Raw genomic sequence first — 20,619 nt, 5'->3', positions numbered from 1 at the left:
ATTAATTAGAAATAATCACAGTAAAAAATAAAATAATAATTTATATAATAATGAGACGTATATATAATTTATAATAATAAGATATCTGAGGGTATATATAATAATTTATTCTAGAACGACCTGCAGAGAGAGCGAGCTTTGGCCATTCGAAAACAGACGAGGACTTCTAAAACCCTCAGATTAAATCTCACCCGCGGGTGACGCCACAGTAACCATGAGCCGCTACGACAACCGCTCCGGCGACCCCACCTCCTACCGTGACCGGCGAAGGTAGCTTCCCCAGCCCCATCTCTCTCCTATTTGTGCGCCTTTTTTTACTTTGGTTTCGTATCGCTTCACCTTGCTTTAGGGTTTTACTTCGCTAATTGATGATTCTGTAGTTTTCGAGCTTAGAAAGAGTTTCGATTAGATTCGAGCCTGTATGAACATTCAATTTGAGCTTCATACTCTTCGATTCTATATGCTTATGCTTAATTTTACTCTTAATCACAACTATATGTGTAGTCAAGCTTATATATATGATCTAATTGCATTATATATGATTAAGGTTTGTTAGTATTTACCAGAGAGACTGAAAATTTGTGGTGTTTTAGTGATTTGGGCTACGGTGGGGCGGCCAGGTCATCGTCTAGTAGGAAGGATTATGATGGGGCCGAGTCGCCGAGGAAGTTGGATCTGGATGGCTTGACGCCTTTCGAGAAGAATTTCTATGTTGAGTCACCTGAAGTGGAAGGAATGACAGAGAGGGAGGTTGAGGAGTATAGGAAACGGAGGGAAATTACTGTTGAAGGCCGCGATGTTCCTAAGCCCATCAAGAGCTTTCGTGACATTGGGTTTCCGGGTATGTTTGCTTTGTTTCTTTTGGAATTATGTGTCTTTAGCTTTTTTTGGATTTTTGTCGATTCATTTAATTGCATGTTTTAGTAAAGTTCTAAGTTTTAGGGGATTAGACTTTTCTTTTGTTTTTACAGAAAGCGGAACTTAGTTTTAGCTCTACAGAAACTTGAGAGAAGTTGTGCGTGGTTCTCACTTCTCAGTTATTGGTGTGCTGACCCTATTACATTATTAGAAACATCATATTTCCATATGAGATCAAATGTTGATTTTTTGGCCTTATGACACATTCTACTGTCTTTGCTCTGATAGGACCAAGTTTACAGAGTTAGTCCTTAAGGCCTTAATACAATAATTAAAGATCATTGCCCGTTTTAATTGGATGCAAGTAATTTAGATGGATCCTGGCAATTCATACTCAATTATGTATCTGTTAAGTTTTGAAGAGAGCTTCATGAATTAGTGGGAGAAGAAGATTGCCCAGAGTAGAAAGGCAAGTTAACAAGAAAATTAAGTAGCTTGAGGAAACCAAGAGGTCAATGAGATGTTTGATATTGGGTTGGAGAATTAGTAGGTGGAGAATGTTAGCAAAGAGTTAAATGCAGGAGGGATGGAAAGATGGCAGAGTGCTGAAGTGAAATTTCAAAGGGAGTTTAGGCAGAATTTTGAGTATGAATACTCTGGGAGTAAAGAAGTTAATAAATTTGGGCTAAATATGTGGCAGTACAAGATTTTTTCTGAGTTGTCAGTGGCAGAAGTAGTAGTAAAATAGGAGTATTTGACTTTGATAAGGATAATGTAAATGACTATTCCATGGCAGTCCTATACATAAATTGGGAAGTGGTAAGAGGAGAGCTATTCAATTTCTGAAGCATTTTATTAAGATGGAGTGCAGAAATTACAAAGAAATATATATTTGTCTGATTCTAAATAATACAGATTTCCTATTTTAGAGTTCGACAACAAGCTTGTACAAGATCATTGCTATACTTTTAGCTGGGAGATTACTGGAGGTGCTGGAAGGCACTATTTCATACAGGCAGGGTTCTAAGTTAGAGAAGAAAGAAAAAATATATATTGGAGTCGATAAAGAAAAAAGAAACTGTAGAAAATACTTTTCTTGAAGATGATAATGGTGCAAATGGAGGCGGAAATCTGGTTCAGTAAGAGGTTTGAGACTAGATACTTTCTTGTCTCTCTTTTTCCTTGTTCTTGTGCTAAATGTTTTACGCAGATTATTAGAGGGGAAACAAGGATTGCAGCGCTATTGATGGTCTGATAATCGTCTTCAGAATTGCTGATGTTACCATCTAATTTTCAGAACTGGGCTAATTCGATAGCTTCTACTTGCAATCAGTTCTGAAATAAATAAATATGTGCTCTTTGGTAGAAATAAATTCAGAAAGTGAGAAAGTAGGCAGCAGTATTGGAATGTACGATAGGAATGAGCCCCTAATATACTTTCCCTCTTTTAGAAGTGTGATATAGAGAGTTGAGAAGAAACTTGACGGTTGCAAGAGAGGGAGGGGATCCCCTGCTATGTCAGCTGCCATTGAAGGGAGAACTGATGTGATTGCTTGACTTGAAGAATTAGATGTTGGTATCGAAGATAAAAAAAGAGATTGCTCAAGGGACATATTTCTCTCTATTGATTAGGTCATTTCCCGAGTCAGATGCCATGATCACACGTTTGGAGGGGGGGGGGGGGGTGTTCGGGGTTGTGTTGAAATTGATTCAGGCAGATCTCTGTACTCTATTGTGCTACTATTTGGCTATTTTCGGATTACAATTGCGAGTGTTGGACGGTTTGATGATGAATGAGGAGAAATGAGGCTTGGTGTTAGGATTATAGTGGCAAGTAATGATGCTATTGTTTTTAAGAGATCATATGGGGAAGGTTTGGGTGTCTTGTGAGTCCCCAGCGTGGACTTCATTTTTGTTTTGTCAAAACCGTTCTGAATCTGAAGTGAATAAGGCCAACAGTACTCTGGGGCAGCAGGTTCTGTTGGCTGTGAGTTGTGTGTGATAGATGGAATAGTATAGATCAGTTTGTGAACCCGATGTAGGTAGAAGGGTGGAAAAGCTTTAAAAGAGAGCAATATGTTGGTCGGCTCTATGGGAGTTATTGTTTGAATCTTGAAATACTACAGCTTGTCTTCGCAAAGCAGCAGTAATATTGGACTTGACTTTTCTATGGGGCGTTTTGTGGAGTTTTTTTTAATTTTTTGTTTTGTTTAATTCTTATCTATTTTATGGGTGTTATTGTTTGATTCTTATTTATTTTATCTATATTTTAATTTTTTCTTTTGTGGATCTTGTCCACATATATTTCATCTTTCTTTTGTCAATAAAGATGTCTCTTTTAAAAGAATATGTTCTTTAAAATATTGGTAAAGTTGTGGTACTAATATCTGATTAACGGAATGATTCCTCTTGTTCACAGAGTATGTCTTGCAAGAAATCACAAGAGCTGGATTTGTTGAACCTACCCCAATTCAAGCTCAAGGATGGCCAATGGCTTTGAAGGGGCGTGATCTTATTGGTATTGCTGAAACAGGATCAGGAAAGACATTGGCTTACCTGTTGCCTGCAATTGTACATGTCAACGCTCAGCCAATTTTATGTGAGCATGAATCTTTAAGATAGTTATATTCTCTAAGTAAGTTTTCCTACAAGCGATTTATTTATTTGATGGTACATTTGTAACTCTATTGTCCATGCAGCTCCCGGAGATGGTCCAATAGTATTAGTTTTAGCTCCTACCCGTGAACTGGCCATTCAAATCCAAGATCAGTCTACTAAATTTGGCGCATCTTCAAAACTTAAAAGCACATGCATCTATGGTGGAGTTCCCAAGGGACCTCAAATTCGTGATCTGCAGAAAGGTTTGTGGTGGTGATAAACTATGTTGAACTTTTATTATCATAGTGTTGCTTTAACAACAAATGTTGTATACTCATCTATTGAGCATTAATCATATTATATAATCGATTCTATCATAGGAATGAGTAATAAGTAAAATGAATTAGTTGCTGTTTGGTGAGTTGAGCATCATATCTTGTTGTAGTAATTGCTTAGATTTCTTGTTGATGTCATTAATACTATGTCTCAGGAGTTGAGATAGTAATTGCTACCCCGGGAAGGTTGATTGATATGTTAGAGTCGCATACTACAAACCTACGAAGGGTCACATATCTTGTGTTGGACGAGGCTGATCGGATGCTTGATATGGGGTTTGAGCCTCAGATACGGAAGATTGTTTCTCAGGTTTGAGATTTACTCTTACTCAAACGTGACTATCATGTTTCGTTTTTATGTTATGAAGAAATTTTCACTTAGTTTTCGTCCCCATTTGAAGTCTCTGGGCTTGCTTTCTTTAGGTTGTCTGCATTTTTGCTTCTTACTAGAAATATATGTTCCTGGAGAAGTTAGCAGGTGCCTTTTCAAGATGACATGATATCTAAGGCTTTAGCAGTTCTAAAGATGCCTTCGGTTCCGTTACTTGAAAAAGATTCCATCTATCAATATTATCCTACTTGAATCTTGAAAGCCCATGAACATTTCGGAACAGTGATGATCAATGCCACTATCTTAATCATACTACTTTTGATACTTATTTTACCGCTTACTGTAACATGATTTGAGAACTGAATTTTGTTTCTCTAATTTCTCGAGCACTACAACAACTAAGTGCATGTTTTTTATAGTACTGTAACTTAATGGAGCCAAGAAGCTGCTTCAGCTAGAAGGTTGGGTTTTAAACTTTTAATCCTTTTGTTTTCCATAAAACAATATTCAAGGCTTTGATAAGAGAATTGTAGATGAACTGGTTAGGTTCTGGATTGCCATTTGCACTTTGGTTAAGGAAAAATGACTCCTCGACTTGTAGTCTTCTACTATGTGTTTAATTATTACCCACCGAAGCAGCAGGCTGAGGAGTCTAGAAATGAAGCAGTGTGTTAGAAACACATGTAGCCAGTTATTGCAAATCGGTTAGGACTAGGGGTATAAGTTGCATTCTGAATTGTTATGAAGTCCAGGGATAATAAGTTTTTGGCATGTTTCGCTCCCAAGTTTATGTTCAGTTGAAAAATTGTCGTTGCTAATGTTTTCTTTTATACAGATTCGCCCAGACCGTCAGACATTATACTGGAGTGCGACCTGGCCTAAGGAAGTTGAACAGCTGGCGAGCAAGTTCCTTTACAATGCATACAAAGTACACTATCTTACTCTTACTGTCGAGTGCTTTCAGGACAATTGTCACCATTTTACATCATTTTGTCGGGTTTCAGTTATTGTGTTGTATCGGGTTTCAGTTATATTGTTAAATTAACTTTTAGTTGCTAACTGTCCATTCTCGCTATTTTATTATTGCTATTGTTCTGTTGGCAATTTATATTTACATCTCTCCGGATGTTAAACAGGTAATAATAGGTTCTCCAGATTTGAAAGCCAACCATTCAATTCACCAGATTGTTGACATCATTACTGAAAATCAGAAATATAACAAGTATGGCATGTTCATTGTTTCTATATATTCTAGTTGCCAGTCTTCTATCCATGTAATTTATATTACCTTTTTTATTCATTTCACTTTTTCAGATTGGTAAAGTTGCTGGAGGATATCATGGATGGCAGCAGAATACTGGTTTTCATGGATACTAAGAAAGGTTGCGATCAGATCACTCGGCAGCTTCGAATGGATGGTTGGCCCGCCCTCTCCATTCATGGAGACAAAAGTCAAGCAGAAAGGGATTGGGTCCTCTCTGAGTTTAAAGCTGGCAAAAGCCCCATAATGACTGCAACTGATGTCGCCGCTCGTGGTTTAGGTATGTGGAAGAATTTCTTTCTATTTATCTTGTGAGATTGTGAGAACACTGTTGGCAGGAATTCTTATTTTGCTATGCTATGGTTATTTACTTGATTATGCACATGAGTATCATCATTTGATTTGTATAGATATCTGACATCTTTAATCTCTTCTTGCTGATGAAGGCTTCATTCATAAAATTTACTTTCCCTCTATTTCAAAATCACAATTCTTCATATTAACTCAGAAAATTGGAGGCCAAATTCAGTAAATAGTAATTTGCAGTGTCATTTTTGTCAGCAATGGTACCATGGGTAATATTTCAACTTGTGGTTTCTATGTTCTATCTTTTTTGGTTATACTAGAATCTCTTTTGTTCACACTGGTTTGCTATTTGATTCATCTATTGTTACATCTTTTGTTTCTTATATTTTTTGAGAAAAATAATTCCTTGTTCAGTAGTTTACCAATTTTGTCACTCTAATATTATTAAATGGTGAGACCCATTCCAAGAAGAGTATTATATTTTCAGGGTATTTAGTAATTCCAATTTGAAGCATCTTTGTGAAATTTCATACTCTACCGGTCTATTCCTTTCCCACTGATCATATGAGGAAATTTGTATTCTTTTCGAGAAACATTTACCCTGCAAGTTTGGCTGGATACCGCTGATTTTTACTCATAGGGGAAGTACTTACCCTTTAAGGTTGGTAATCATCTGTGCTCAGAATTTGAGTAAATAATTGTTTCCGTTTGAGTCAGGTAAGGTTTTGCCGTTTTGGCGGGCATTGGATTTGCCTTTGGCTTTGATAGGAAAACCTGCTAACTTTGGGGTATATAGGTGTGTTGATCTAGCAAAATTTCTTTGAATGTATATAACCTATATGCCTACAGCTCTGTTTCTAATATCTTGAGGTCATCATGTTTAATTTGGATGCAGATGTTAAGGATGTGAAATATGTAATTAATTACGACTTTCCGGGATCCCTTGAGGACTATGTCCATCGCATTGGCCGAACTGGAAGAGCTGGGGCTAAAGGAACAGCGTACACATTCTTTACAGCTGCCAATGCTAGATTCGCAAAGGAACTGATTAGCTTACTCGAAGAAGCTGGACAGAAGATTAGTCCTGATTTGGCAGCAATGGGCCGTGGTGCTCCTCCTCCCCCTTCAGGTCAGTTGGTCTCGACATAGTAAATCATAGTTGACAATTCATTTTCACAAGCAATTTGTAGACTCCTTTCAAGTATTGACCGAATTTTTCGGTGTAATTCAATTTTCAATAAATTTGCTAACCATTATTTTTACGACTAGGTCATGGGAGTTTTTTTTTCCGTATTTATCAATTTCAATAAATTTACTAACCATTATTGTTACGACTTGTAATTGATTAGGCCATGGGGGTTTTCGAGACCGCAGTAAGGGGTATGGTGGCAATCGTCCCTGGAGTTGAGTGATATGGGTTATAAGTCTTATATGCTTGGAGGAAATCCTGTAACCATATTCCTCCATATGCCAATCAGTCAATCAGACTGTATTATGTTCAGAAAACAGGGATCTTTTTTCTTCAAAGCAATGAGATCAGACTTTTGTTTTTTGGAATGGGCATCAGGCTCTATTGAACTAAATGGAATCAAGTACACAACTCAGAATGTAAAACATGAGAAAGGAAGCTAGGATGTGTATCATTCCAGATTCCAGTAACAATTCAGTAATAGCTTCACTCTTTAACAATGTGCTATCGAATATCCAGACCTTGTCCTCCCACACAATTCTTGCCAACTCTGCTTCCCCATTGTTCCTCTCCACAGCCTGCAACTCCCTCTTCATTCTCCACATGCATCCCTCTCCTTAATTAAAACTCTACCACTCGACTCTCTTCTTCAACTCCGCATTCTACTCCAGAATCCTCCTCTCAGCCTCCAACGCCCCCCTTTTTCCTCGCATCCATGTCGAGATTCTCACTCATCTGCATGGTGTACTGCCCCACCGGGTTATGGTTGAGGAACGGGAGTGAGAGCTAGGAGAGGGCAGATTGCTGGTGGGAGGGGCGGGGTGCTGGCGAAGCTTGCGTAAGAGTAGTGGTGGTGGCGGATAAGGGCTTGGGTCACCGACTTCCTTTCATTGGAATTTGGTGGTGGAAATGAGAGATTGAAGATGTTAGGGTTTGTTTTTGTTGAATTCGAAACTCAGAAACTTAATTTTGTACGCTTACATATTATCTATCAATTCCAATCGGTTCCACATTTATTATACTATTTCACAGTTTGTTATTATAAGTTAGTATATCACAAAGAAACACAGGTATAACAGCAAAAGAGGATTACAATATGATTGATTGTCTTGACGTATTCAATTAATTACTTCTGGCATGATAATCAGTCAACACGTCTTTATTCACAGTGCCTAAACTGAACTAATTCTATAGTAGTTCTTAACCACAACCAGGGTACGTTGGTAGTGATAATTACATGCAATTTGGCATAGCGCTGTTCTTATCGTCCTCTAGCTTTACTTAGTTTCCTCCAATAATTTAGTCTTAAAAAAACTTACGATTACAGGAATGTTTGGACTCTGGTTTCATGACTCGGCGTTTGGAATTTCACTCATCATTCTTCAATCTCCTTTTATCTACATATCTCATTCTATTTGATGCAAGAATTAAAACTTGTTGAAACGGCACAATATTCACATTCATCTTTCGTTGGACACGCCTCACACATAATATGTTGACTCACATTCATAACATGTGTGTTTGGGGCAATCATGACATGTGTTTGCCAAACCAACGGAAGCCCTTAAGGACCTTCACATAAATCACATATAATGATAGGAACTACTATGGCAGGATGCATTGAGAAACACTGTCAACTTTCGTATTGTGTTTACAGACATAAAGAAATGATTAGAGTTTGGCAGATTATAATTCGTCTTTCAAAACTACTTCAATTTTTTGAACTCACGAGGCACACATCAGACACGTTATGTCAATTACGAGGCAAACACTAAGATAAAAAAAACAATTCAATCATAAAGGACTATATCATAGCATAGTAGTATATTCCAGCTTCAATAAGCAAAATTTGATGTACAAAATCACAGAACCCAGGGGAATCCACTTTGTAATATTTACAATAAGCAGCTATTGATAACTAGTTAGACACTCAAATACCCAACGTCCTAAGGTTTGATAAAAAAAATATAAATAAAAAATTTCCTAAGGTTATAGTGGGGGAAGACGGGCAGTCCTATTAACCATTACAGTCGGTAGGCTGTGACTCACTGTTCGTCTTCCTCTTCTTGTGAGAAGAACTGGAAGAGGAACTCAGTCTCTAGGCCAGATTGGTCCAGTGGCGTAACCCTTTTACGTACAAGCATTTCTACTGTCGGACACATCCTCTTTCGCCGACCCCTTGGCCTTGACAGGAATTGCTGGTCAGACTCTTCAAAATTCCCACAGGCGTATACATGACAATCAGACTTCTCATGCTTATCTCGTATGTGCTTGTATGAGAATGTCTTGCTACAGCCTGAGTAGCTACAAGTGAAGGGTTTCTGTTGGAGGTGTACAGCCTTCACATGCTGGAGAAGATTTGAATTTGTAGAAAACGTGTGAAGACAAGCTGAATCACATTTTATTTCCAATGAAGAGGCTCCCTCTTCATGAGTACGGAGATGACCTTTGATGTTCTTTTTCCACACATTCCTCTTACATATTCCGCAGGTGATACGAGTGTGGCAGGACTGGATATGGTCCTGAAGGCATTGCTTGTTAGAGAAATATTTCATACAGTCTGGTTCAGAGCAGAAGGCCTCCACTGAGTCCAGCTTAACATGAGAATCCTCGTGCTTCCGCAGCTTCAAAGCGAATTGGAACACCTTTCCACAACCAGGTTCCTGGCAGACATGCTGTTTCTGACCTTGAATGCCAGTAGAATGACAATCCTCACTGTGAAATTCTACAACATGCCTCTTCATGTTACCTTGAAAAGCAAATTCACTCTTACACTTCTCAATTGGACACTTAAAAAGCTTTCCCTGATGCTGAAGAAGGTGACGGTTCAGATGGTCCTTTCTTCTATAAGTAGAACGGCAATCATCGATTGTGCAGACATATGGCCTCTGTAAAGAAAAACCTAAAGTAAATTTATCAACAACATAACCACAACTACAAAGTTCAAATGAAGAAGCATTGTGATTGAGGGTCACTTGATGGAGCTTCACAGGAGGTCACCCCCCTGGTACTAGTCCACTCAAGCTGAACCCTCTTGCATTTTGGAGTTCTTTGTTTGGGATCCAATGCCTCAAGCCGTCGAGACAATACATCTCAAAAATTGTAATTCCTGCAAAACTTACATCTTCAATTGTTGCAACCATTACAGAAAAATTCATCAAACAAGTAAACTCACAAACATGCAATCATAATTGCAGAGCACACATGAACAAGCATTCAAAGCTCAATAATAACACTGCGTGATTGAGGTTCGCTTGATGGAGCTTCACAGGAAGTCTCCCCCCTGGTACAAGTCCATACCCTCTCGCATTTTGGAGTTCTCTGGTGGGACCCAATGCTTCACGCAACCCAAACGGTATTGTTTCTACATATATCAATTCCTGCAAAAAAAACTCTATCTTCAACGTTTCAAAACATTCGAAAAAAATTCACCAACTACAAAAGTACAAAAATCTCAGGTCTTTCGAAATCAATCATCAGCAGAACCATCAGACTATCATACAAGATGCCACTGAATTCACTGCCAATCAGATTACTCCCACAGTTCTCATACGACCAAACATATCAGCTGTGGAGATAAGAACAATCAATTCTCATGAAAATCTACATAGGCAATCAAATTCAATATACACAATACCTCAAGAGAATGACTCTGCATATGATGCTTCAGATATGCAGGCTTCTTGAAACTAGCACCGCATTCTTCACATACATTACTCTTCTCCACCTCTACTTCCTCACCACCCTTTCCACCTCATCCTACAAAACAAAGCACCCAACTTTAACCAACAATCAACACACCCAAAACCAGAAACAACCCAATTCCAAAATCTAATCCAAACCTAGAACCCTATCTCCTTCAAAATCAAACAGCCAGTTCATAAAAATCAAAACTTGAATAAGCCCACAAAACCAAACCTTGTGCTGAGCTACGACATGAGAAGCAAGCAGAGCCTTCTTGGATCTACAGATCCCACAATACTCGCACTAATACCTCCTTATGTCTCTGAAAATCGGTTCGCCTCCTGGAGCTCAACACACTGAAAAGCTTTCAACTTTCTTACTTAAAAGTTATAACCAAAACTTTGTGGGAAAAAGTTAAAAACTTTAACCCGAAAAATGAAGTAAAAACATTAGTTACCACTCTGAGAGTAAAGAGCAGCATATAAATACAAGTTGGTAAATAAACAAGACAAAGAAGACTAGTGATCTGTGAAGGAGTACATACCAAAAATGAGTGAAGAAGGTCCAAAGCTCTACAACAACAAACCCAAGAAAGGTATCAACTTCTTCTCCAAGTTCGAATCTTTTTCTACTTTTTCATATTTTCCAAACCAGCTACAATTGTTCTTTGCATTCAATTATTGTTTGCTTTCAATAATTTGAGATTTCTGGGTGTCAACAGCGCACCTGAAACAGTTTCAAGATCAGCAGATTTTCGCTTCAGCTTCACCAACAATGTCGTCTTCTCACTCCTCCGCTCCGCCGCCGCCGAAGCTTCCCAAGGAGTCGTTTGCTCGGCGTTACAAGTTCCTGTGGCCGATGCTCTTGGCTGTCAATTTCGGCGTTGGAGGTCCGTTTTTTGTCTCTCTCTCTCTCTCTCTCTCTATATATATATATATATATATATATATATATATAAGTTGGTAGTGAAGTTGTGATGTTGGTTTGATTATGTCTCATGATCTAAATGAAAAGCTCGAATCTGTGTATAGCTGACATAGAAGTCTAGCTGTTTATGGCAACTTGTACTAGTGAAGAGTGAAGAGTGATCTATTATATAGGCTAGAGGATTGAATTGCCTTGGTATAATAGTCTTGACATTGAATGTAACTCCCAGGCTCTGATCTTTTGTTGCAAAGCCGGTTTTGTGGGAGTAAGGTTTTGGTATCTACCCTTGGATCATTATGTTTTCTTATGTCTAAATTTAAGTCGTTGTTCGGATATAGGGGCTTAGAGCTAGCTGGATCTGGTCATTACAGTATTTGCTAGGTACAATCGGGATCTGTAACTACTCTGCTGAGATGGTTGGTTAGCTGTTAATTTTGCCTTGGCTGCTAGTTCTTACAATGCTTTGTGATAAGAAGCAATTTATCAGTCTGGTAGTCATAGAAAAAGTAAATCAAGAAGAAAGAAACTGCAAAGTGTTTCAGTCTATTAGGGAGCATAGACTGTAAAGCTAATTAGGTCAGTGCCTCTTGATTTGTTTCTAAAAGATGGTGTATACTGTATGGCTTAGGTAAACTAACTTATCTTGAACATGCCCACTTTTCCTGTGTTGTACTATATGATAAGATCATTAAGATGTTTTCAGTACCGTACTTTATCTTTAACATGGTTATGTATAGGTTACTTTTTTATGTTATATTTGTCAGAATAAACTCTCTACGGTTTCCCCCCTGAACTTGAAACTCCTCAGTAAGCCCTTCTGCCCTTGTGTGTGCGCGCTAAGTGCTGAATCAGATATTCGGAGAAGTATCACGGCAAATAAGTTAGTGTCTATGATGTCCATTTTTCGTCTTAGAAAAGGGAGGGCTTTCTGTCCCATCGCCGACTTTCACTTGAGTTCAAAATTTGTAATTATGACAGCTTCATCTTTTGGCTTCGGGCTTCAATTCCTCTTGGGTTCAAGATATTTCTTTAGATGGTAGTCCATTGGTCTGGATGGCTGTTTTCTCTTGGTTCTGCCTTCTTTTTAAATGTTTTGTTTGACCTGTTTTAGTGATGTAGCTATCATCAGAGGACCCCTACTTTGTATTTTCTTCTTATTGTTGATATTCTTTTTAAAATAATAGATAATGAAATTTGCTAGCTTGACCAGCATATAAGGTTTTGTTGCTACATGGTAATCTATATTGACTTGAAATGATGGTTAGGGGTGATAGTTTTAACCCTTGAGCTCTGTCCCTTAATATCAAGCTTAATGGATTTATCCAGCGGTCAGTTCTATTCCCTAGAGAAACTTGTATGAATGTAAACTTATAATAATTTGGATGGATATGACTTCTCCTTTTTTTCCCCTATTCATATGTTGTACTGATGCAGCACACTCACTGCTTAGATACCAGGATCGACAAACTCTAATTTATAGAGGATGAAAATACAGAACACTTCGATTTAGGAATGACTCCCAGGTTTCTCATAGGCTTCACACCCAAAACACTTTGATTTAGGAATCTCTCCCAGATTTCTCACCTTAATATAGGCTTCTCACCAATCCCATCACAGGGCAACTCATAAATACTCTGATAATTCATATTGAACAACAAATGCCTCAGCCATTTGGATCTTACATATATTTATAATATAACTGACATTAACTTGCATTAAAGACTTTTTAGGACTCTTAATTTCTGAAACTAAAACATGAAAGACCTAATGAAGGAAAACTTTAAACTCTTAAACTGAATAACAATTTGAAAAGACACAACGCAGAGACTTGAAAGGACAAAAAGGTCAGATACTTCTAGAATCAGGCTCAGCTTTCCCTCCAAAGACATTAATCAGGCCCTATGGAAAAGGGAATGATTAGATGCTATCTCTTTCGCTCATCAACCTTAAAAGGTTTGGATGCGATGTCCCCATCATGTACCATATGATGAAGATGTTGTGATCTGCCAGTGTGTTTATGATATACTTGGTGTAACATTCTGAACCTTCTGCTTTCTTTCTCCAGTTTGCAACTTAGGTTTGGTTATTTGGCTTTCCCTATAGTGGGGTTAAGTAGGTACATCAAATTTGCATTACACCAACTTTTGTGGGTATGGACATAGAATATGTGCCTGGCATAATTGTTAAAAAAAAAGTACAAAGAAGCATGTTTAGGATTTGTTATTTTGTTTGAACTTTAGAGTGCTGTCATACCTTATTTGCTTCTTCTTTTTTTGGATAATTACAGAAGTCAGTGATACTCCATCCTTAACAGTTTGATTCTTAGGTTGATGTCATGCACTTAATTTGCAGCTTACCTGTTCATGCGGACGAAGAAGAAAGGGACAACTCCGATTACTGAAGAACCTCTACCCCAGCCAATTATCACAGAGCCTGTGAAAGTGCATGAACCAATCTCAGAAGAACAACAACGTGAAGCGTTCAAGTGGATGCTGGAAGAGAAAAGAAAGGTAAAACCAAAAGATCGTGAAGAGAAGAAGCGCATTGATGAGGAGAAAGCCCTTCTGAAACAGTTCATTCAAGCAAAATCTATTCCAAGATTCTAACCATTAAAGCGTTGTTGAAAAGGAAAACTACAGGTTTGGATTCTCAAGTGATTCTCTGTTTTCTACTCATTCGTGGGATTATCTCAACATTTCAAGATGGATCTTGTCTGCACAGGTTTAGTTGTCGTTATCATTTGATGAAAGTATGCGACTCTTATGTGATGCAATTTGCAAATGCTAATTTTGAATCCTGGTTGCTGTCATTCACCTGCCTATGTTACACTGAAGTCCTTTCACATGTAACTCAGTAACTATATGTGCCGTTCTCCTTTTGATCCTTGAATACTCCTTGGGTTGCCAATTTAGTGAGATCTGTGACTCTGACCTTAAACAAAATTGAACGTTTACTGAAGTGATTCAGTATGATGGAAGGAATGAAGTTCACTTTTCTGAAAAGAACAAACTAAAGTAACGTCTGCAGATGCTATATCTGAGTGAACGATTTCTTTCACTCGGGGAAATCTTCGTCAAGTGAAGCTTGCTGCATAATTTTCCCTTCTAACATTGAAGCTACGGTGAAAATTCCCCTCTCTGCTTGACAGTTTGTCTCATGCTATGCAATTTGTAATCACTGGAACTTGGTATAGCCTTTTTCTTTGGCCTCATTTTTTCTTCACAAACATTTGATGTGAGAGTCGCCAAATGCATATGAAGACCTTCCAGAAAGAAGATGGAAACACTAAATGTTCATATTAAGAAAGTAGCCATACAATGCAATCCCTCCTAACCACAACAGAGTAACATTTACAGTACTTATCAATCTCCAATGAAATTTTGTTTCCTAGAAGTATACACGTAGACTACAACGGAGTACACAATACACTTCAAAAAATCTCTAACCTCCATGGCTTTTGAAAATAAACAAACATATCAAAAATATTCTCTTAGATTCTGAAAGATATAAGGGAAAATAAGAGAGGGAGCGGATTATGAGCTGAACAAATTGATCAAATGATAGTCTGTGGCCTAAAGTGTGCATTAGTTTACATAAAGAATGATGATTGAAACCAGACTGAAGTATTGAATCTGCAAGATAATCACAAGTTAGGTATTGAACAAAGGTAAAGGAAGATTTGCATAGGAAACATGGGCAAAAAATGGCCATCATTCGAATTCGATATCGTTAAGCAACAGTCAAAGAAAATTTAGAAAGCTAAAGCCTAAAAGGATGGGTTCATACAGAACAATGCCTTGGCAAAGCCATTTATTATTGCACAATTTTGAAGGATAGCAGCAAAAGTTACAAGAATCGTGTAGACCTCAAGAAACACAAGAGTTAGAAAAACAAAATAGGATCCGATAGCATTTCTTTCCCTTATGTAAAAGATTTGAGGACCCTTTGTTCAGCTTGTTGTGTTTAGACAGTTTTAGTCATTACAGAAAAAGACGCCATTGCCTATACTGGCATACTCAACATCTTTCATGAAGAGAGATTTATATAATGATTAATGTAAGATTATTTTTGATAAAGAGAAGAAGGCAAGATACATGTGGCTTCCAGGCCCCTACCACAGAAATTGAGAGGAACTGAGGATGGAATGAATGGGACTTGAGAGGTTGGCCTAGCTAGTTTGTAGTTTTTCACAGAGAGAGAGAGAAAGAGAGAGCGATGACGAGGAGACTATGATGATGATGATGATGATACTAAAGAATCTCACATGAACGCACGAGGCCACCCAGCTGAGCCTTCTGCATTGGGGGGCCTTGCCTCAAATCCTCAAGATCAATCATGATATTGTGGGGGCTGTGGAATTTTCTCTTGATTTCTATACCTATGTATATTATAAGCTTATCATGGTAGCCATGAAGCTATTTTGAGTGCTTTCTGCTAGACTGCTACTCATGCATCACAGAGAAACCACCCGTAGATTAAAATACAGATGCAAAATATTTTCTGCTGACTCCTTTGCCTTACTAGTTGGTACCTTGAAGCCAACCTATAACATCAATGTTTCAAGTCCTTCAATCACAATTGATCAACGCTTAAAGCACTTTGATTATTAGTTTGAAGTAGTGAAAAGGGGTAAAGAAATGAGTTGGGATCTTATAGGTTAAGTACAATGCTCTATAGGACTTCTCAAATAGTGAGAGCTACTTACATTTTCCTCCTTTCCGATTTAAACAAGTTCTGCATTACGGTTTGTAGCTCTAGTGGTTACGAACATAATGGAATTTGCATTCCATGTCTCCACGTTCTAACTTAATATGACTAATTATGAAATAGACGTGTGCATAGTCAGACAAACTCAGAAAGCTGGTTTTGGCAAAGCTTTCTAACCGGGTAAAGTACGTCCAAATCAACTCATACGTGAGAACTGAGAAGTCTCCAGGTAAAACTTTAACAACTTACATAGCAGCCAAAGAAAATCCATCTTAAAATTCTAATATATAAAGCCTAGATTATGTATACCATAGAATTGTATTCTTTCTTAAACATTCTATCTGTCTCTCTCTCTTTCTCCCTCTCTCCTTCTCTCTTCAACCACACGTGTGCACCGTTGCACGTACACATTTACATTTCATTCTTCTGCAATCACAACCATGATTAGGAATATTATTTAAGGCAGCAAAGCTATCTTATTTATAGAGAAAGGAGCGTACTTCATTTGCAAAATGGAGAATTTGTTGTTGATTGTACTAATATGTAGTGCTACTATATTGTTGTCCATAGTGCTCAGTGTCTACATAAACTACTTCAAGCTTAGTCCAGTCTGTTTCAATATCAGATCATCAAATCGCAGAAGACTTTCACTTCCTTTAGGTAGTCTTGGATGGCCTTTTCTTGGTGAAACCATTGAGTTTGTGTCTTGTGCTTACTCTGATTGCCCCGAGAGCTTCGTCAATAAACGTCGCCATAGGTAAGTTTTCTAATTATCTGTAATTTAAAGAAATTTAAATTTATCTGTGTCTCATGCACATCATATAACTGAGTTAGCTTCTTTTGTTAGCATGCAGGTATGTAAGTCATGCTTATGGTTGAACTAATGAATATGCTTATATTTTATTGGGGTTTTTTGAATATATAGCAAACAACAAACCCTATAAGCAGCTTTCAGTGATGATTCTTCAGCTTCATGTTTCAGCTACCTTACTTTAGGATCTTATTTCGGGTGTTTATAGGTATGGGAAGGTCTTTAAATCACACATATTTGGGAGTCCAACTATTGTTTCAACAGATGCAGAAGTGAGTAAGTTTGTTCTGCAAAGTGATGCCAAGGCTTTTGTTCCATCTTACCCAAAATCTCTCACAGAGTTGATGGGAAAGTCTTCTATACTGCTCATCAATGGAAACTTGCAAAGAAGAATACATGGACTCATAGGAGCCTTCTTTAAGTCACCACACCTCAAAGCTCAAATCACCAGTGACATGCAGAAGTATGTACAAGAATCAATGGCAACTTGGAGAGATGACCTTCCCATTTTCATTCAAGATGAAACCAAAAATGTAAGTACTCCATTTCTCTCTCCCATCTCTCCTGGAAAGAATTTTATCCATGAATTTTGAAAGTTGCTCCATTCATCCAAGTTCAAGATGACTTTTTGAGAAGAGTTTCAATAAACAGAAGAAAAAAACAAAAGATGCCATCTCTCTTGGATGTATGTGGCTTCTTCTCTTCTATCTAAAAACGTTTTATGGTAAAGTAAGTGCCCCATTAATCACTTGGTTAAAATTTAAACAATTCCAATCTTTCTCGCTCTTCCTCTCTTTGTGATCAAATGAATCACTGATGTTTTGAATTTTATCTCTGGCTTCTAATTGGGTTACCTATTTGGAGATGATTTGCTAATGAGAAAGCTAACCAGTTGTCAAGGGGGTTCATAATAATTTTACCTGAATCATACTGTCTGCAGAATGAGATTCATAATCATGATGTTTTAACATTCCTTTACAAAAGTTACGAAACTCATGTCCTCTTTGTCCCCAGATTGCATTCCAAGTACTTATCAAGGCCTTAATTAGTCTGGATCCTGGTGAAAATATGGAGTTTCTAAAGAAACAGTTCCGAGAATTCATTGCTGGCCTCATGTCAATACCCATCAATATCCCTGGAAGTAGACTTTACAGATCATTACAGGCAAGTAAAAACGCTCTCGAAAAGTCATTGAGCACTCCAAATTTTATGCTCTATTTCACTCACATATCTGAGTATGAAACTATGAATAACATTTCATGTGGTTAAATTTCTTACTAATCTATAGCATTACTGTAATGATTATTTTCGCCATCTAAATTTCAGGCCAAGAAGAAAATGGTTAAGCTAGTTCAGAAAATTATACAAGCTAAAAAGGAGAGTGGAATTTCCAATGGTTCTAAAGATGTGGTGGATGTTTTGCTGAATGACACAAGTGATCAATTAACAGATGATCTAATAGCTGATAACATGATTGACATGATGATACCAGGAGAGGATTCAGTTCCACTTCTTATGACTCTTGCAATCAAATACCTTTCAGATTCCCCCTCTGCTCTTCAACAATTAACGGTACGGAAACATCAGAAGTACTAGTACTTAAACTTGATTTTCAAACTATTAGGCCATATATACTTAAGTACCATAGATTCCCACTGCATTACAGATATCAGTTTCAGGAAAATCACACTATTACTTTTCATAATCAAATATCCTAGTGGTACATTAGTATAAATTTATTAGGGTTCATCAGCCGCATGAGTATTATTAACTAAACCAGCCCACTTTTGAACTTTTTGGAACTTTGTGGCATTTATGTCCAACTCTTTGACTGCTTTTATCTGTGCCAATTTCGTTTTTCTTGTCGTTTTAGTAGATTTACATTCCACTTGTGGCTGTCATTGCCCCATAGATTTCTAGGGGAAAGTGGAATATATTTCTAAGATCTGTGCTGCAACATTCTGGTCCATTTTTCCTCAGTATAGTATGTGTGTTCATCATGATGATGAAATTAAGGAGCATATGTGACTATAATAGTATAAAGAATCATACTTTAGTTCTAATATGCTAGAGGAAAACAGGCACTAAACAATTAATCCCATATCTATTAGGACCCCCAAATTTTGATGATCAAATAATTGGCTGTGGAAACCTACAGTATGGTCTTTTAACAACTGAAATCTTAATGAACACAGAAGGAGAACTTCGAGTTAAAAACACTCAAAGAGCAGCTTGGAGAGCCACTGTGTTGGAGTGATTACTTATCCTTACCATTTACACAGAATGTAAGTAAATTACTCTTAGACCTGATCTGAGGAGTCTTTAAAATGTTATCAGAGTCTATTTCTGTAATATGCTCCTTACATATGTAATTCTTTATACAGGTGATTACAGAAACTCTAAGAATGGGAAACATCATTAATGGAGTGATGAGGAAGGCCATGAAAGATGTAGAGATAAAAGGTTATCATATACCAAAGGGGTGGTGTGTCTTCACATACTTTAGATCAGTTCATCTTGATGAGAATAACTATGGTGGGGCTTATGACTTCAATCCATGGAGGTGGCAAGTAAGTAGTGATTGATAACCAGTTCACCATATACAATATCTTTAATTTTTTCTCACTTTTCACTTTGATTTTAGAGTAACGGTTAATTTGAGGTACTGATCTTCAGGGAAAAGACATAAGCAGCTGTAACTTCACTCCTTTTGGAGGTGGACAAAGACTTTGTCCTGGGCTTGATCTGGCTAGGCTTGAAGCTTCTATCTTCCTACACCACTTTATCACTCAGTTCAGGTATACAGAAAAATATCAGTATCATTCTGCTAATCTTCTCAAGTATGGCTAATTAACCACATTTTTGGTATTTATTTTTTCATACTAAACATGTAGTTAATTAAACCTTCTTTGCTATCAGCAAAATGTGATTGAATTGAATTGCCTTGTGTGCAGTTGGGTTGCTGAGGATGACACAATTGTGAACTTCCCGACTGTAAGAATGAAAAGGAGGATGCCAATCTGGGTCAAGAGAAAAAAGGTCGACCATCCCAGCCAGTATTTTCAAAGAAAAAGAAGTTTAGGCAACTTGTACACAAAGGTACAATACAACCAGGCACGAAAAGACTGTCTTTGTTTGGCTCTAGCTAGTCCACACGTGTGGGAGGGGATCACATGATGACTCATTTTTGTCCTCATAGTATTTTTTTTTTCGGCAATCGCTTAATTTGCTAGAAAGCAATCTCTTGTGATTTTTTACCCACTTCCTTATAAAATGTGATTAATGAGGTTGATTCCGAGGGCTAAATTGCTTGTTTACAATATAATTTGCTTGTTCTTTAGTAACACGAATTATTAACATGCTACTCTGTTAGTATGAGTTTCATCGCCTTTTCTATTTAAGAGTAATTATTTACAGTAGGTTTCCTCAAGACGGATTATAGTTGCACCTCTAAAATTACTTTATATACCTTCCGTACTTACTATATCTCTATATTACTTTTTTAACTAATCAAAAAACTAAGTACATCTCTTATTACTTACCAAAATACATCTAATTATTTCTATCTCTATTTCTATATTTATTTATATTGCTCATGCACTGTCTATTTAT

General features: G+C 37.4%; 4 protein-coding genes across 5 annotated transcripts; 3 read left to right on the top strand and 1 right to left on the bottom strand.

Moving 5' to 3' along the window:
• Positions 1-132: 132 nt before the first annotated feature.
• On the top strand, positions 133-7,380 carry LOC126797514 (DEAD-box ATP-dependent RNA helicase 20). 2 transcript variants are annotated; one of them, XM_050524144.1, is made up of 10 exons: positions 133-270; positions 594-841; positions 3,278-3,457; positions 3,558-3,719; positions 3,947-4,101; positions 4,958-5,050; positions 5,259-5,344; positions 5,437-5,663; positions 6,585-6,818; positions 7,039-7,380. In XM_050524144.1, exons 1-10 carry the CDS (start codon positions 215-217, stop codon positions 7,095-7,097), a joined length of 1,500 nt encoding a protein of 499 aa, XP_050380101.1. In that variant the 5' UTR covers positions 133-214; the 3' UTR covers positions 7,098-7,380. The 2 variants fall into 2 exon arrangements, with proteins under 2 accessions (XP_050380101.1, XP_050380102.1); XM_050524145.1 differs by lacking the exon at positions 7,039-7,380 and adding an exon at positions 6,407-6,485 and having other exon boundaries at positions 6,585-6,727.
• A 1,302-nt stretch (positions 7,381-8,682) lies between these two features.
• Positions 8,683-10,906, bottom strand: LOC126798795 (transcription factor IIIA-like). Its single transcript, XM_050525853.1, has 4 exons — positions 10,797-10,906; positions 10,516-10,637; positions 10,054-10,258; positions 8,683-9,766 (listed from the first exon to the last, which is right to left on the bottom strand). Exons 3-4 carry the CDS (start codon positions 10,057-10,059, stop codon positions 8,924-8,926), a joined length of 849 nt encoding a protein of 282 aa, XP_050381810.1. The 5' UTR covers positions 10,060-10,258; positions 10,516-10,637; positions 10,797-10,906; the 3' UTR covers positions 8,683-8,923.
• Positions 10,907-11,089: 183 nt separating this feature from the next.
• LOC126799078 (uncharacterized) lies at positions 11,090-14,431 on the top strand. Its single transcript, XM_050526194.1, has 3 exons — positions 11,090-11,157; positions 11,284-11,451; positions 13,842-14,431. Exons 1-3 carry the CDS (start codon positions 11,112-11,114, stop codon positions 14,093-14,095), a joined length of 468 nt encoding a protein of 155 aa, XP_050382151.1. The 5' UTR covers positions 11,090-11,111; the 3' UTR covers positions 14,096-14,431.
• Positions 14,432-16,657: 2,226 nt separating this feature from the next.
• Positions 16,658-20,293, top strand: LOC126801056 (3-epi-6-deoxocathasterone 23-monooxygenase CYP90D1). Its single transcript, XM_050528510.1, has 8 exons — positions 16,658-16,953; positions 17,216-17,540; positions 18,022-18,171; positions 18,334-18,579; positions 19,203-19,292; positions 19,392-19,577; positions 19,684-19,805; positions 19,962-20,293. Exons 1-8 carry the CDS (start codon positions 16,709-16,711, stop codon positions 20,182-20,184), a joined length of 1,587 nt encoding a protein of 528 aa, XP_050384467.1. The 5' UTR covers positions 16,658-16,708; the 3' UTR covers positions 20,185-20,293.
• Positions 20,294-20,619: the final 326 nt, after the last annotated feature.

Source organism: Argentina anserina, chromosome 6 (genome assembly GCF_933775445.1).
Source record: "Argentina anserina chromosome 6, drPotAnse1.1, whole genome shotgun sequence".
Lineage (NCBI taxonomy): Eukaryota > Viridiplantae > Streptophyta > Magnoliopsida > Rosales > Rosaceae > Argentina > Argentina anserina.
The sequence above is the reverse complement of the archived record's forward strand: the minus strand, read 5'-3'. Positions and strand labels throughout refer to the sequence as shown.

Coding starts and splice junctions, on each gene's coding strand:
- LOC126797514 (XM_050524144.1), top strand. CDS start 215: ATGAGCCGCTACGACAACCGCTCCGGCGACCCCACCTCCTACCGTGAC. Junction 4,102..4,957: donor TACGGAAGATTGTTTCTCAG/GTTTGAGATTTA, acceptor TCTTTTATACAG/ATTCGCCCAGACCGTCAGAC. Junction 6,819..7,038: donor TGCTCCTCCTCCCCCTTCAG/GTCAGTTGGTCT, acceptor GTAATTGATTAG/GCCATGGGGGTTTTCGAGAC.
- LOC126799078 (XM_050526194.1), top strand. CDS start 11,112: ATGAGTGAAGAAGGTCCAAAGCTCTACAACAACAAACCCAAGAAAG. Junction 11,158..11,283: donor CAACAACAAACCCAAGAAAG/GTATCAACTTCT, acceptor GGGTGTCAACAG/CGCACCTGAAACAGTTTCAA. Junction 11,452..13,841: donor TGTCAATTTCGGCGTTGGAG/GTCCGTTTTTTG, acceptor CTTAATTTGCAG/CTTACCTGTTCATGCGGACG.
- LOC126801056 (XM_050528510.1), top strand. CDS start 16,709: ATGGAGAATTTGTTGTTGATTGTACTAATATGTAGTGCTACTATATTG. Junction 18,580..19,202: donor CTGCTCTTCAACAATTAACG/GTACGGAAACAT, acceptor TAATGAACACAG/AAGGAGAACTTCGAGTTAAA. Junction 19,806..19,961: donor CACTTTATCACTCAGTTCAG/GTATACAGAAAA, acceptor CCTTGTGTGCAG/TTGGGTTGCTGAGGATGACA.